Consider the following 13,998-nt stretch of genomic DNA (forward strand, 5'->3'; position numbering starts at 1 on the left):
GGTGGCATGCTTTCTTCTCTACAATGATGCGGAAGACACCACTATGAATGAACCACCGTGTGATATTCGCCTACGACTGTCAAATAATTGATAAACAATTTTTTTTTTCTGTCGTGCTGTTTCGGTTTCGGTTTCCACACCCGTACGATGGCTGTGACGACCATCCATATAATCGCTGCTTCATCGTTTTAATTTAATGCAGTGCTGAAGCCATTCTTCAAGAGCCGGAATGACAACAAATGTGGAAGCAGCGATGATATGAACGTTTTTCATGTCTCACTTGACCTGTAAGTACACGTTGATGTCGTAGTGCTGAGTCGGCTGTTGAACCGAAACCGAAACAGCACGAGAAAGAAATGCGATTATAAATTATGTAGCGGTAGTAGGAAGAATACCAGGTGGTAACCCATGTATAATAATGCCTTACGCATCAATACAAACAAGAAAACATGCACCCAAAATTTAGTTTTTTGCACTCTTTTAATGTTCAGTTGAAACCCTGCGCTCGTGCGTGGCGCTGTATAACATCTGACGTGTGCTCTATGCATAGAGTTAATATAACCAACTATGTCTCTATGTCTTGCTAGCCCAGCAAATGTCGAAGTGCTGGCTTCGTTGTAATATCCTGTCGTTGATTCTGGTCGATTTCTAATTTGTATGTACCTTTTGTTGTAGGGTGAAGGCATTTGCCGTTATCGATGGTTCGTCTTACCTGCACTTGAACAAGTTGCGCTTTGACTTTTCGTGTGTCTTTTTTTTTTACTCTACACAATGTGCGATCGCTCGGAGAGGAAGAGGCGCAAAGAATACCTGCACGAGGATCATGAATTTTCTGTGCCTGCATCGACGCGTCGCTACAGGCAGCGGCTAGAGGTCGTGAATGAAGCAGCCGCAACGGACGACGATACTGCCGAAGCTTCTGTAGCCTCTGGCGCTGTCACCGGTGGCTCGCCGTGTCCGTCAAGCAGCACTGAGAACAACGTGCCACCATCGCACGAAGACGACGAAAGCGCGTGTAGTGCCGGAGTAGGGGAATTAATGCACTATGAGGAAACTTTTGGTGCTACTCTGGATGAATACGGAGACGAAACTCTTCCCGGCTCCTCAACAACAAAAGCGGCCGCCATCGTGATGATTTTAGCCTTCGTGGTTGCACATGGGCTGCCATGGGACGCCGTTGACGGCTTACTTCGGCTCATCAACGGACTGTTTGGTCTTGAGCGTGATGTACTGCCTCGGAGCAAATACCTGCTTAGGAAGCTATGGGCGCCTCAAGTGAGCGGCAGTGTAGAAAACCACTACTATTGCGATGTTTGCGGCAGCCTTTTGCACAGCGACTGTAGTGTGCCAGATCAGATGCGGTGTGACACGTGCAAAAGAGCGCTAAGAAAATCGCAGCTGAAAGAACGAGGTTGTTTTTTTTCTATTTTTAACTTGAAAAAGCAACTTCTTCACAAAATCGAAACTTGCAAGGATTTGATACTACAGCAAATGAGAAAGATAGAACAAAATTTTACAGAAGATGGAATCTGGGATATAACAACTGGAAATCTCTACAAAAACCTCCGGAGCCAAGGACACATCTCTTCTGGCGACCTCACTGTTACCATTAATACTGATGGGAGCCCGGTGTACAAGTCCTCAAAGACGTCGGTATGGCCGATACAGCTGATAATCAATGAGCTTCCTCCAAAGCTTCGCCAAAAAACTCCAGTCCTGGCTGGTCTTTGGTTCGGCCCGAAGCATCCAAATATGGGTGTCTTCATTGACAAATTTGTCGAAGCTATTACATCCGTTGGGACGCTTTTGTGGACATGTGGCCAAGAAACTATAAGGTCAACTGTCCACGTGATTTGCTGCACACTGGATGCTCCTGCTCGTGCTGCAGTGGCCAACTACGTCCAATTCAACGGAAGGTTTGGTTGCCCATGGTGTGAAACATGCGGAGAAATGGTTCAAGGTATGATTTTCATTGTTTAACTATAATGAGAGGTCTTACTTGCATGATATCATACATCACTGTCTAAACATCAACCATGCAGGCCCCCACTTATCGTGGTACACAAGTGCTTTTATGAAATGCTTTAAGGACAAAAAGACGCGTATTTGGCAGCAAAACCATAATATGCCGCATCAAGAATTCGCATCGATTTTGTTAAAATCATTAAGGTGACTGTTAGAAATACATGCAAATATTCACACAGCAACATTTTTACTTATGCTATTGATTATATAGCATATGAATAGTCCATATAATTAAACAATAGATTAATGTCTCTTGTTAGCCATAACCGTTTACAATGATGGCTTGATTTTGTGTCACGGTATGCATATCGCCACCTTTTTTTGTTTCAGTTTTTACTTTCAAATTTTCTTATCAAAGTTCGTTCCAGAACTAATTTCAAGTGCATGATTTCAGGTGCTCGGTGTTACCGTGAGGTTACCGTAAAGAACCCAAGGACGGCAGCCGGTGTGCTTCAGGATATGGACCGGGCCCTTGAATATGGTGTACATGTGAATGGTCTGAAGGGGCCGTCGCCTCTGATCAATTTGAAAAATTTTGACGTCGTCAATGGCCTGGCAGTGGAGTACATGCATTGTGTCTTGCTTGGCGTTGCCAGGCAGATGACAGAGTATTGGCTGGACTCGACGAATTCTCATGAGCCTTTCTACATCGGTGAGTATTCCACTTACCAACCTCAATTCGTGATTGGACGGTATCACAGCATCATTTGTTTTATTTCTTTTCAAGCTATTTTCATGATACTACGGTATCGCAGTGTATACACAGTTTTACGGGGGGAGCGACTCTCAAGCTGGTACCTAGCTGTACTGCGACTGGCTTGCCGTTGCCATTCCCCATTAGCACCTTTGTTTCGATGAAAAGAAGCAATGTTATATGCAACGTACAGATCATGTGAAGCCTAGACCTTAAAATGCCACATGCGCATGACACTGTCAGCAGCACGTACTTTGTGTAACAGCACGCTGTAATGTAGTTTTTCCTAATGCAATGGTTCATGCTTAATTATATAGCTTGCTCGTAGGTGCATATTATTCGCTATTTTTTGCAGGCACTCCATCAACCGTAGCCACTTTGGACAAGAGACTTTTGAGTATCCGGCCACCTCACAGCTTCACACGGCTTCCGAGATCCCTGTTAACCGGTGTTTCTGGAAGGCTAGTGAATGGAAACACTGGCTGCTGTTCTACTGCCTCCCAGTAACGCTTGGAGTTTTGCAGCCACGATTTTGGAAACATGCAGCTCTGTTGATGGAAGGAATCTACTCTTTGCTGATGATGGAGATATCAACAGCACGTCTTCAGCGTGCAGGTAAATTGGACCCATCCCACTTTTCCAAAGGAAGCATGATTACTACATGCTTTTATTTTCATAAAATGCGTGCAGTGAAAGTGAAACAAGGTGCTTAAATTTACCTGTTTCTTAGGTACGCAGATGCGATCTTCAAAGTCTGAAAATTAATTTCGCCGATTGTGCACGAGTCTATGGATGTTCATTGTTCGATTCCATTGGCCTTCATGTGCATTAAGACAACAAGAAAATTGAAAGCTTTTTTCATAATTACATAAAGAGCTTAAGTAACTCATTTGAGCAGCTATTTTATATATTTCTTTTGAACACCTTATATGTGACAGAGAAACATGAGCATGAATTTGTTTACTTTTATTATTTTATTTACTATAGCTACATGACTTTTCTTTTTCAGAAAATCTGCTGACAGCGTATGTCTCAAAAGCAGAAGAACTGTATGGGGCCCGCTTTATGACATTCAACCTTCATCAACTTTTGCACCTCACTTCAAGTGTCAAAAATCTCGGACCACTATGGGCTCATTCAGCTTTTCCGTTCGAAAGTGGCAATGGTAAAGTGACAAAAATGGTTAATGCTGCAAAGGGGGGCCCATCTCAAATCATAGAGAGAGTAATCATTGAGCAGGAATTAGAGCTAGCACTCCAGATGCTTTCTATGCCAGAAAAGGTTATGTCTTTCTGCTCTAGCTTGGTGGCCAATGAGACTACCAAGAAAGCTCTTCGGGTTGGTGACGTGTGTCTCTTTGGTGCACCAGTAAAGGGATCTCTGACACCACAGGAGCTACATGTGGTGTACAACACATTGAGTGTGCCGATCAGCATCATAAATGAGTATTACAGAATCAGCTTCGAAGGCACTATAATCAACAGTGAGCAGTACAGAAAGGCAAAAAAAAGCGACTCCTCTGCTGTACTGGCTTCGTATGGGGATTTTTTGCTTGTTCGCCACATCCTGCATGTGCTTCAACCAGATGTTGAACCTTCTGAGACAGTTCTTTTCATTTGTCAGAAGTTAGTTGTGGAGCAGAGCGGTGTAGAATTTCCTCCACACATTAGAGAGTGCGTCCGCTCACCTGTTACAACGTGTGCTGTGCTCAGGCCCTCAGATATTGCAACGCCGTGTTTGTTCATTGATATGAAGACTGAAGGACGATGTTATGTTTGTACACTGCCGAACATTATTGAGCGTGATTAAGCGAGGAATATGGTTTTAAGGAGGCACAATCGTGAAAACAGCGGAAACTGTACAAAGCACGTAAGAATGGGCAAGAATGTGCAAGTTCCTTGTTTTATGTGATGTCATTTCATCCATATTAACCTCGTTTTATTTTGTTGTTTACTTGTATCCGCTGTTTGACTTGCTCTGCAGAGAATCCAGCAGTAAATCCTTGTCACTGATTTAATTAACAGTATATTGTAATTAGCCCAAACTGCATATATGGAGTCTTGCTTGATGTGTTGATGGGGCTCCTCTAGCTACCTGTCAAGGTTCTAGAGGACAGTGCTGCTCAGTGAGAGATGCACTATTGTAAGCCATCGTACGACGCAATTTCTCATCGGCGCCTACCCCCGTCGAGACGGCGGCAGTCGTCCCCTCGACTCAAGAGGCTCACGTGAATCTGGCTCGGTGCCCCGGTCGGTCCAGAGTGCACACCGCATCGCCTGCCTCGAGTGGCGCTCACGTGAATGTGGCTCGGTGCGTTGGTCGGTCCTCCTGCCTATCCTCTTCCATTTCATCCCGGCGCCGTCAGGACGCCGTTTGTGTTTGTGATGCTTTGTGTTTTCGCGAGTGCAGCGCGTCGACTCATCAGCGTCGGCGGCAAGAAGCGCAGCGAGTGTGTGTGGTGCGCGAGCGATCTGAGCGGACGTGCGTGTAAGACAGTGCGAACCCTTTTGAAGTGCGCGAACTTGAATTGTAACCACAATATATCCGTTTTTATTCCCCAAAAATTGTGTGTGCGTGGGTATTCTTACCCGCTCCCCCTTCCCTTTTTTGGTCATCACTAACATATCAGAAGTGGGATCAAAGCCAACAAGAACCGGAGAAGAGTGCGAATTCAGTGACTTGGGCGTGTGCACAGAGCGAATCATGAACGATACACCTGGAGAAGGAGTGGACACCAGCGACGCCCAGGATGGCGCTAGGGCGAGCGAGAGCGTTACTGTGACGGAGCTGCTGAGCGCAATGCGTGAAAAGGACCGGCTTCTGACAAGCCTATTGGAGCGACTCGACCTTCCATCAGGAACTCCAAGCACGGCAACACCCAGCTATCATATGATGCATGACCTGAGTAAGAACATCGCGGACTTCGAGGGAGGTGGAGACGCAGCATCGGCTAAGGAGTGGCTCAAAAACATCCAAATGACGGCGACCTTGCACCGCTGGCCAGAAGAGTTTCGGTTAGAAACGGCCAAATGCCACCTCGTTGGACCTGCCAAGGACTGGCTCCGTTCACGCGTCGAGGTGTCCACGTCTTGGGAAAGTTTCTCATACCACTTCCGCCGCACCTTCTGTGGACAGACCCGAGCGGCAGAAAGGTGGAGAAAGAGATGCAGGAGCGCATGCAGCAGCGCAACGAGAGCACGACGACATACTTCCACTCGAAGGTTCGCCTCTGTCGGGAGGCAAATCTCGACTTCTGCGACACCCGTGAGCAAGTGTTGACTGGCTTACGTTGAAGACAACTTTGTACGATGCTACTAGGACGCACCCACGAAGACGACGACGATCTCCTCCACGACATCATGGAGTTTGAGCGCATTGATCGTGAGCGGGAGCAGAGATTCGGCAGTACGCACAAGAAGAGGCCTTTCGGCGCGACCACCACGAGTAGCCCAACAAGACTTCCTGCACGGAAGAGCACCTACCAGTGGCCGAGCAAGGACTGGAGACCACCCCTGATGAACGATAAAGGCGAGATGAAGTGCTACAACTGCGGCCTATTCGGGCACATCTCCCGCGACTGTCCAGGCGAAAGGCGTGAGATGCGATGTTTACGTTGCGGAAAAAGCGGGCAAACTCAGCGTCACTGTTCTGAAAAAACTAAAAGCAACGAGACCAATGCAGTTACTGACTCCGAAGAGGAGAAAATCGTTCCGGGAGCTCTACTCAAGCAAGTGACATGGAATGGGACCACGGAACTCGTCGGCATGATTGCTAACAGGAGCTCCGGGTGCCTCTTGCGCGCGTCGGCGGTGGCACGCTGCGGCGCAGTGCTGACAAAAGATTCCACAGCGCTCTACGGTTTCGGCAGCCAAGGCACCCCGTCCGCAAGAGCGATTGGAAAGTGTTACGCCGACCTGCAAATCGACGGCGTCACAGGCAAGAACATTCCAATTTTTGTTGTCCCGGACGATGCTTTGTCACTCGATTTAATCGTGGGCAGAACTGCCATACATAGCTTACGGAAGGCTTGGTGGTTGCCTCCGCTTTTGGCGTCAGCAAGAATGCCCATTCTGCCATTTAGAGCCGGTGAATAAGTCGAAATTGCGTGTGCAGACTACTGACAAGAGTGTCCTGCACCCTAACACAATCAACTGGATCTCACTGTCGATGGCATCTGACCTTTCCGGGCCGGTTTTGCATGGTACCTTTGGGAACGAAAATCTTCTTGAAATGAAAGATGGGGAAATCACCGTGCCGGTTTTTACGAGCGGAGACCAAGAAGTGGTTATCAGAAAAGGACAGCCATTCGGGCGCGTAACAGAGGATGTTGTTGGTGTACCTGAAGAGCTTGATGCCGAGTGGACGAGCCAGAGATTCTCTGTGTGAGAGCAGATCGCCAACCAATTGAGGAGCAACAGGTGGAGGTGGGGCCCTCAGTGACCACAGAGCAGAAGGGTGAGCTTCTTTGCCTCCTAAACGAGTATCGGGAGTGTTTCGCCAACAATTTGAGCGAGCTTGGATGCACGGCCGTCCTGAAAATGGACTCCCTGCTTGAAGACAGGTTTGAAGTGTGTATTACATGTGACCTCGCCGATCAAGTAAATGTTCTTCAGAGAGGAGATGAAGAACTGCGAGAACTTATAACCGTTCTGGAGTAGCCTGGGAGCGCACGTACCAAAGAAGAGAAGGCGAAAGTAAAAGACTACAGCCTTAGAGAAGGCAGGCTAGTGAGAGAACTCGAACAAGACGGAAGAACAGTGTTCTAGTTCGTACTACCCAAGTGCACGAGAAAGGCATTTCTGGTACAGTCTCATGGTTTGATGGGACATTTCGCAGTCGACAACGGCAGCGCATTCTCGCCGAACAGAAGAAGGGCAAGACAGCCTAAGACCGCAGACACTTCCCAGCGCGTCTCTTCAGTGCCGGCGACATCGTATTCATGACCAGAGCGCCTGATCAGACAGGGAAGCCGACGAAGGCTCAGCCGAACTACAGAGGGCCTTTGTTGGTCACTCAGGTCCTACCGTCAGACACGTACAGGGTGACCGAGCTTGATCAGGGCAAGAGCACCCGTTTTGCGACCACAGCTCACATTTCGCAGCTAAAAGGCTGGACGTCGACAACATCTCAAGATTGTCTCGAAGACGATGAGTTGTCAGCTGAGGAAGAAGAGAATGGGACTGAGGCGGACAGTATACCGCTTCCGAGGCGTTCAACACGCAAGCGAGCGGTGAAGAGATAAACAGCATTTTACGAATCGTTTGAGCATGCAGGCAACTTCTGCTGACTGATGTTCCCGTCAGTTAAATATTTTTTACGTGTGTGTACTGTTTCTGTTCGTTCTAAGCTTTTATTCGTTGGTTTTAACGAGGACGTTAAATTCTGTCAGGATGCCCGAATGTAAGCGATCATACGACGCAATTTCTCATCGGCGCCTACTCCCGTCGAGACGGCGGCAGTCGTCCCCTCGACTCAAGAGGCTCACGTGAATCTGGCTCAGTGCGCCGGTCGGTCCAGAGTGCACACCGCATCGCCTGCCTCGAGTGGCGCTCACGTGAATGTGGCTCGGTGCGTTGGTCGGTCCGGAGTGCATACCGCATCTCCTGCCTATCCTCTTCCATTTCATCCCGGTGCCGTCAGGACGCCGTTTGTGTTTGTGATGCTTTGTGTTTTTGCGAGTGCGGCGCGTCGACTTATCAGCGTCGGTGGCAAGAAGCGCAGCGAGAGTGTGTGGTGCGCGAGCGATCTGAGCGGACGTGCGTGCAAGACAGTGCGAACCCTTTTGAAGTGCGCGAACTTGAATTGTAACCACAATATATTATCCGTTTTTATTCCCCAAAAATTGTGTGTGCGTGGGTATTCTTACCCGCTCCCCCTTCCCTTTTTCGGTCATCACTAACACTATCATGAATGTTTTCTTATTTTGGTTTGTTTTGTTGTAGCATTGATAACAGCTAGGTTGATTTTTAAGGCGGAAGCCTTTAATGCCTCATCGCTGTAAGGAGGAGTTATTGACAAAAATGTCACGCTTTTCAATTGGTCGAAGTGGTCATGACGTCACAGAGCGCGAATTTCAAACCGGGCTAATTGTACTTTGGCTAGTAACCATGCAACCAATTAAAGGGATGGTATAGTGATGCTCCAAGTAAGAGGGTCTGAGTTCAGTTAATTAACCAATTAGCCTAATGAACATTTCTAGTCAGGCCAGAAAGATAAATAAAACCAAGTAGGAAATTGACCGAGTTGGGGAATCGAACCAGAGTCTCCGAAGCGCAAGACGAGCACGCTAACCACTCCGCCATGCCAGTTCGATGGTTTGGAATGAACAAAGGCACGTCTAGTGAATAAGGTGTCCTCGTTCACTCCCATCTTCCTGCCTTCCTTTAGGCTAGGTTAAGGTGTCCGAGATATTCCAGACAAATACATTTCCTTTTTTCAAAAACTAATTTACCGACAAGCAAGGGGTAGAGCCGAATGGGCGATGGCATTCTGTGGATTCCCTGGCAACGTTGCAAGACGCTGACGTGTTCCACTATTGGAGGCGAAGCTTACATCTTAACCACACATCAGTGACACAAGTAGCAACACCGCGCTTAAGGGTTTCGCCTCGCCGCACTTTAGTAGGTCAACAAAGTGCACCCTTAATTTTTTTGTCCCTCTGCAGTGCTGTGGGGTATATCTGCTTCTTGATGTTATCATTGTTATTTTATGTATTGTCTTCTGTAAATAATATTTGATGTGTTTCTCTTATATGTAAGTAAACAAATTTTCTACTGTTACCATGTATGTGATTTTTTAAGACGTAATAAACACACATTTTCCGCATATCTTTTCATGATTAATAAGACCGAGTCAATGCAATACTTTATGATCACTTGCCATATTTGACTGATTAACTGATTATAATTTTCAACTTTATATATTTATTCAGTGTCTTTAGCAAACTTGAATGAAATTGTTGTGAAATTTTGCCTGTGAAATTATACATTCAACAGATTAAGGACGAACAAACTATAGGTACGAATTTAGTGGTGTTGCATATAGCCACACAGTTTGGTTACCTTAACATCAGCTGCACAAGTGATCGATCGATGCATTCTATTTTTTCATGCCCAGTGCGATTATTAGACGTTTTTGTAACTGCACACCCAGGCCTTCCGAGTGACAAGTGGGATCCTCTACGGTCTTTGTGGATGAGGCCTATATGATAGCCTTCAATAAAAGGCAATGTATGACGCCAGTGCGATTTTACGCCAGCTGTATGACGTCTTTACGACGCTGCGTACGAGCCCTACAAGGTTCAGTCTGCTGTACGAGACCGTGTATGACGGCTACGAGTTTTTACGCGATAATTGAACGAGATCTCTAAGATGTCTCGTTCATATGTACGAGACGTAGTGCATATGAACGAGACAACGTAGAGATCTTGTACAGTTGTACGAGGCATCATAGAAGCTTTACGAGACATCATAGAATTCTTGTACAAATCGCCCCATCTCGTAGATATCTCATTGATAACACATACATCTCCTAGAATTCTCGTTCATTTCTCATACATTTTTTCAGTAGGGGGCGCTCCTATGCGGTAAGACGCCGTTGCTGGCCCGCCGCGGTGGCTCAGTTTTTAGGCCATTTCTCAGAAACAAAGAATGTCGTACTCAACTAGAAGCATTTATATCGCTATTGTGGTCACCAGTGTCTGTGCCTCCATTGAAGGGGCACCATTCGTTCGAAGTGCCGCACGCGTCCGCTGTCTATAATGAGCCAGAAGAGATAGCGTTGATCTCGTTACTAATAGCTGCCGGTAATCCGCCTACGTCCAGACCTGCGTCGACGACAGCAGAGAGACACACGTTCTGCAGCGGTCGTGCTTAGTGCAACACGTGCAGGTCAGTTATCGGCTTTTCTTCTTCAGAAACGTCGATTTGTTCTCTGCTCAAATGGTTGCCACGGGACACTAACATCCCTTATCCCATCACGCTGCAGCCGGCCGGGTGCCTAGCAGACGCGCTCAACACACATGGTGTCACTTCCATCCAACAGGACTTCTGGATGTCAGACTTATTCATGTCTGCACAGTAGGCACCCAGCTGTCCGTTGCACCACGAAAGATGTACAGCTCTTCATACACGAAGGCACAGTGACGTTTGCGACCTTTGGGGCGCTCGCATTCCCCTCTTTGGTGCACAAACATCGAGGTGGTGGTTTCCAGATAATGCAAGGAGTTATCGTACCGGTCGTTGATCTTTATGCTGAACGCCTGGCCACCTGAAACACACATTCGGTTTCCGACCCCGGACGCCGCGTGGAAGCAGCGGCTAGCCGGGGCCTCTGCACTGGTCGGAACGCGATGCCACGTCAGGCTCTGCAGGTCAAGATAATATACACGATGTGAGAATTCCGGGGCCAAAAAATCAAACACTGTACATCCGTTCACTCACAACGCAAGCAGAGAAGATGCTGAGTGTCGGAATTGGCCGCAGATTCTCCGGGCGGCTCTATGTCCTAGCGAGGGTATCGAACCGGTATATATGCCGCCAATCCGCGGCGTTATGTCCGATAGGATCCCCCACATGTAGGCGCAGTGGTCGTATTCGACAACGCAGTGAAAGACAAAGTTAAGGGGATTGTCGTCGAGGTGCAACTTAGTCAGCGGCATACCCCATCTGTACATTGCGGGGCGGAAGATGTATACGCCGAATCGGCTGCGTAGGATTTCATTAATGTATTCATGGTCGTTGTAGAGAAGGCCGAACGAGTAAACCTTCCCTTTGATGGCGACAGCCATTCCGGTGGCGGCTTCTGGAACCCGGTTCAGCCGCACAGTTCACATCGTGCAGTGCTGATCAGTCCTCTCAGAACTGAAGCCGGGTGTTAGTTTTTCCTTACTGCTAACGGCAAGCACTAGGAAAGAACAGATCTCGTAAGCGTTGTTTTTCTTTTTTTCAAGTCTGTCTTGGTTTTAGTGTGATAGCTTTTATGACACAGTTTGATGGTAAGACGATGTAGCAACTGTTTCTTGGGTTACACGAAGAAGAGAGAGAGAGAAAGGCTGTGAAAAGGCTTGCGGAGCGAAAAGGCGGACACGAGGAGGGCGGAGAGGGCGCTGTGCACTGTGTGGCGCAGGTATGTGTGTCACCGAGACACATTTTTCTTCGTTACAGCGTAGTTCATCCTGCGATGTGGTGGCGCGAAGCGCTAGGAATATTTAATCCTTTCACAGCAAATGCCTTCTGTGATGGCTTCAGAAACCACGGAACTGTAGGCCCAGCGCACGCACAAGATTTGCGGTGCTCGTAAGATTGCGAACACAAGCGCAGAGTCTGTGAAAACCTGCATAGACGGGCTGCTGAGGTCACAAAGAAATGCGAACATCACCATTAGGCAGCCAGGAAGCAGGTTTATGTTTTTACCTTCCCATCATGCTTGCTTCCATTTTCACATGTCATATAGTGTTTCAGTCCCCCATCGTCTCCTTTACTCCGGTAGATCGTCGTTTCTAATTCGGCCATCCATGTAGGCTCTAACATTTTATTCTCTCATCTTCGCCTTTACTGTCGATTCTGATGAATATTTATGGCGCTAGGTCATCTGTGGCTAAAGAGCGCCATGGCACAAAGCTGCTTTGTCTATTCAAGCTGGGGTCACAGACAGATTTTCCGAACATTTCACACCAACCATCGTGGGATAGAAAGAGAAGTTTATTTTTTCTAATGTCAACAAAAGTACAAAACAAAACGGCTGAACTCAATGCTCTGATCAGTCAAGCACATGCGCAGTGACGCAGCACTGAGCACGTCAATAAGGCAGTAAGAAAGCCCACACTCGACCGCCGCGCAGGACGATGAAATATGTCGACCATTTGCGCAAGAACTCTGCCTCACTCATTGACAGTGCGTCCACGCATGCTTGCTCAAAGAGCCGCGTGCGGAGGCGCTGCAACATTGGAAACATTGCTCTTTGCGGACGCCCATTTAAGGAAGCCGCTCCACGCTGCCGCCACAAAACGAACATGCCGACACACAAGAGCATATTTGTGAACAGTTCGCGTGAACTAGTGCGCGCTTCGAGGCGGGTTAAAAACATGCGTGACACCATTATCCAAAAATTGCGCGCAACTACACACTCAAACATAGCGTGCCGCAATGTTTCTAAGAGACCGCATTGCGGGCATCGGGCGGAGGGCGCCACGCCCCAAGCCGTGGGACCATCGTGGGATGGCTTGTCGAGAATGTATCTGGCGTGCGCAGTGCACTGGAGCGCTCTCGCATCAGTGTAAATAAGCTGTCGGGAACCTTCAAATACAGTGCAGCATGCTGTCGTTTGCCTTCAAAACGATCCGAACCTGATACGATCAGTTACACAATCTATGACGAATTCTATCGGCTCAGGTTCACGACATATATACCGATCGGATGCTACCAGATCGAAATTAGAATGTACATAGGGAAAATAGGACCATAATAATCAGGCTATAAAATCATTGAACCTTTAAAGCAGCGTCAAAGTGAGGGCAGACATGCGGAAATAAGTGATAACTGTTTGGCTTTCTGAAGTCATCGCGAAACACGTAAGTTGTTTCCGGATAAGAGCTGAAATCGACGCCTACCGCCACATATCTCTATCTACTATCTAGTTTTAAAAGCATGACCAGCAGGTGCTGCGCGGTAAAACTAGAATTGAACACCACCTTCATGACGAAATGACGGTAATGCGACTCGATGATCAACTTAGTAAGATAGAACAAAATTCGGACGAAAGCCAGGCACTAGCAGATTTTGTAGCCAGAAAGGAATGAAAGCTGCACGATAAACAACAGCGTAAACAAATTAGAGATAATTTTCCGCTAGATACGAATACATCTGGACAGTTTAACAACCGCCCGCCAATTTCGATACAGACAAAAGATACGCCTTTTCCGCCGCAGGACACTGACAGCAACATAGTCGATATTTCCAAATCTTTAAGTGATAGCGACAAACGGATTCTGAAGCATGGCCTTACATTTTGTCCAACTAACAATAATTTTAACGAGTATGAACTTCACAGAGATATCACAGAATTTGCACGAAGATTGCGAATTAAGGAATTCTTTGCCGAAAAAACGAACACCCCGATTACTAACCTAGCTCTTTCCTGTAACACGTGGTCAACACGTGCTCACCCTACTGAAGTAACCAGCCTTAATCCCATCCCTCTTAAAGCCGAAAGCACATGGATGCCGGAAGCGCAGCAGAGTCCCAAATTAGACTTGTACATTAAATCTGTCTCGAAAGAAA

At 47.3% G+C, this 13,998-nt stretch overlaps 1 protein-coding gene and 2 pseudogenes across 1 annotated transcript; all 3 read left to right on the forward strand.

Moving 5' to 3' along the window:
- The first annotated feature begins 771 nt into the window (after positions 1-771).
- Positions 772-2,196, forward strand: LOC149357110 (uncharacterized). Its single transcript, XM_089576510.1, has one exon. It carries the CDS (start codon positions 772-774, stop codon positions 1,978-1,980), a length of 1,209 nt encoding a protein of 402 aa, XP_089432636.1. The 3' UTR covers positions 1,981-2,196.
- Positions 2,197-2,465: 269 nt separating this feature from the next.
- LOC149357111 (uncharacterized) lies at positions 2,466-4,311 on the forward strand (annotated as a pseudogene).
- Positions 4,312-4,873: 562 nt separating this feature from the next.
- LOC149357112 (uncharacterized) lies at positions 4,874-7,554 on the forward strand (annotated as a pseudogene).
- The last annotated feature ends 6,444 nt before the right edge of the window (positions 7,555-13,998 follow it).

The sequence above is a fragment of the Amblyomma mixtum genome, chromosome 3 (assembly GCF_055824585.1).
Source record: "Amblyomma mixtum isolate Tamu chromosome 3, ASM5582458v1, whole genome shotgun sequence".
Lineage (NCBI taxonomy): Eukaryota > Metazoa > Arthropoda > Arachnida > Ixodida > Ixodidae > Amblyomma > Amblyomma mixtum.

Coding starts and splice junctions, on each gene's coding strand:
- LOC149357110 (XM_089576510.1), top strand. CDS start 772: ATGTGCGATCGCTCGGAGAGGAAGAGGCGCAAAGAATACCTGCACGAG.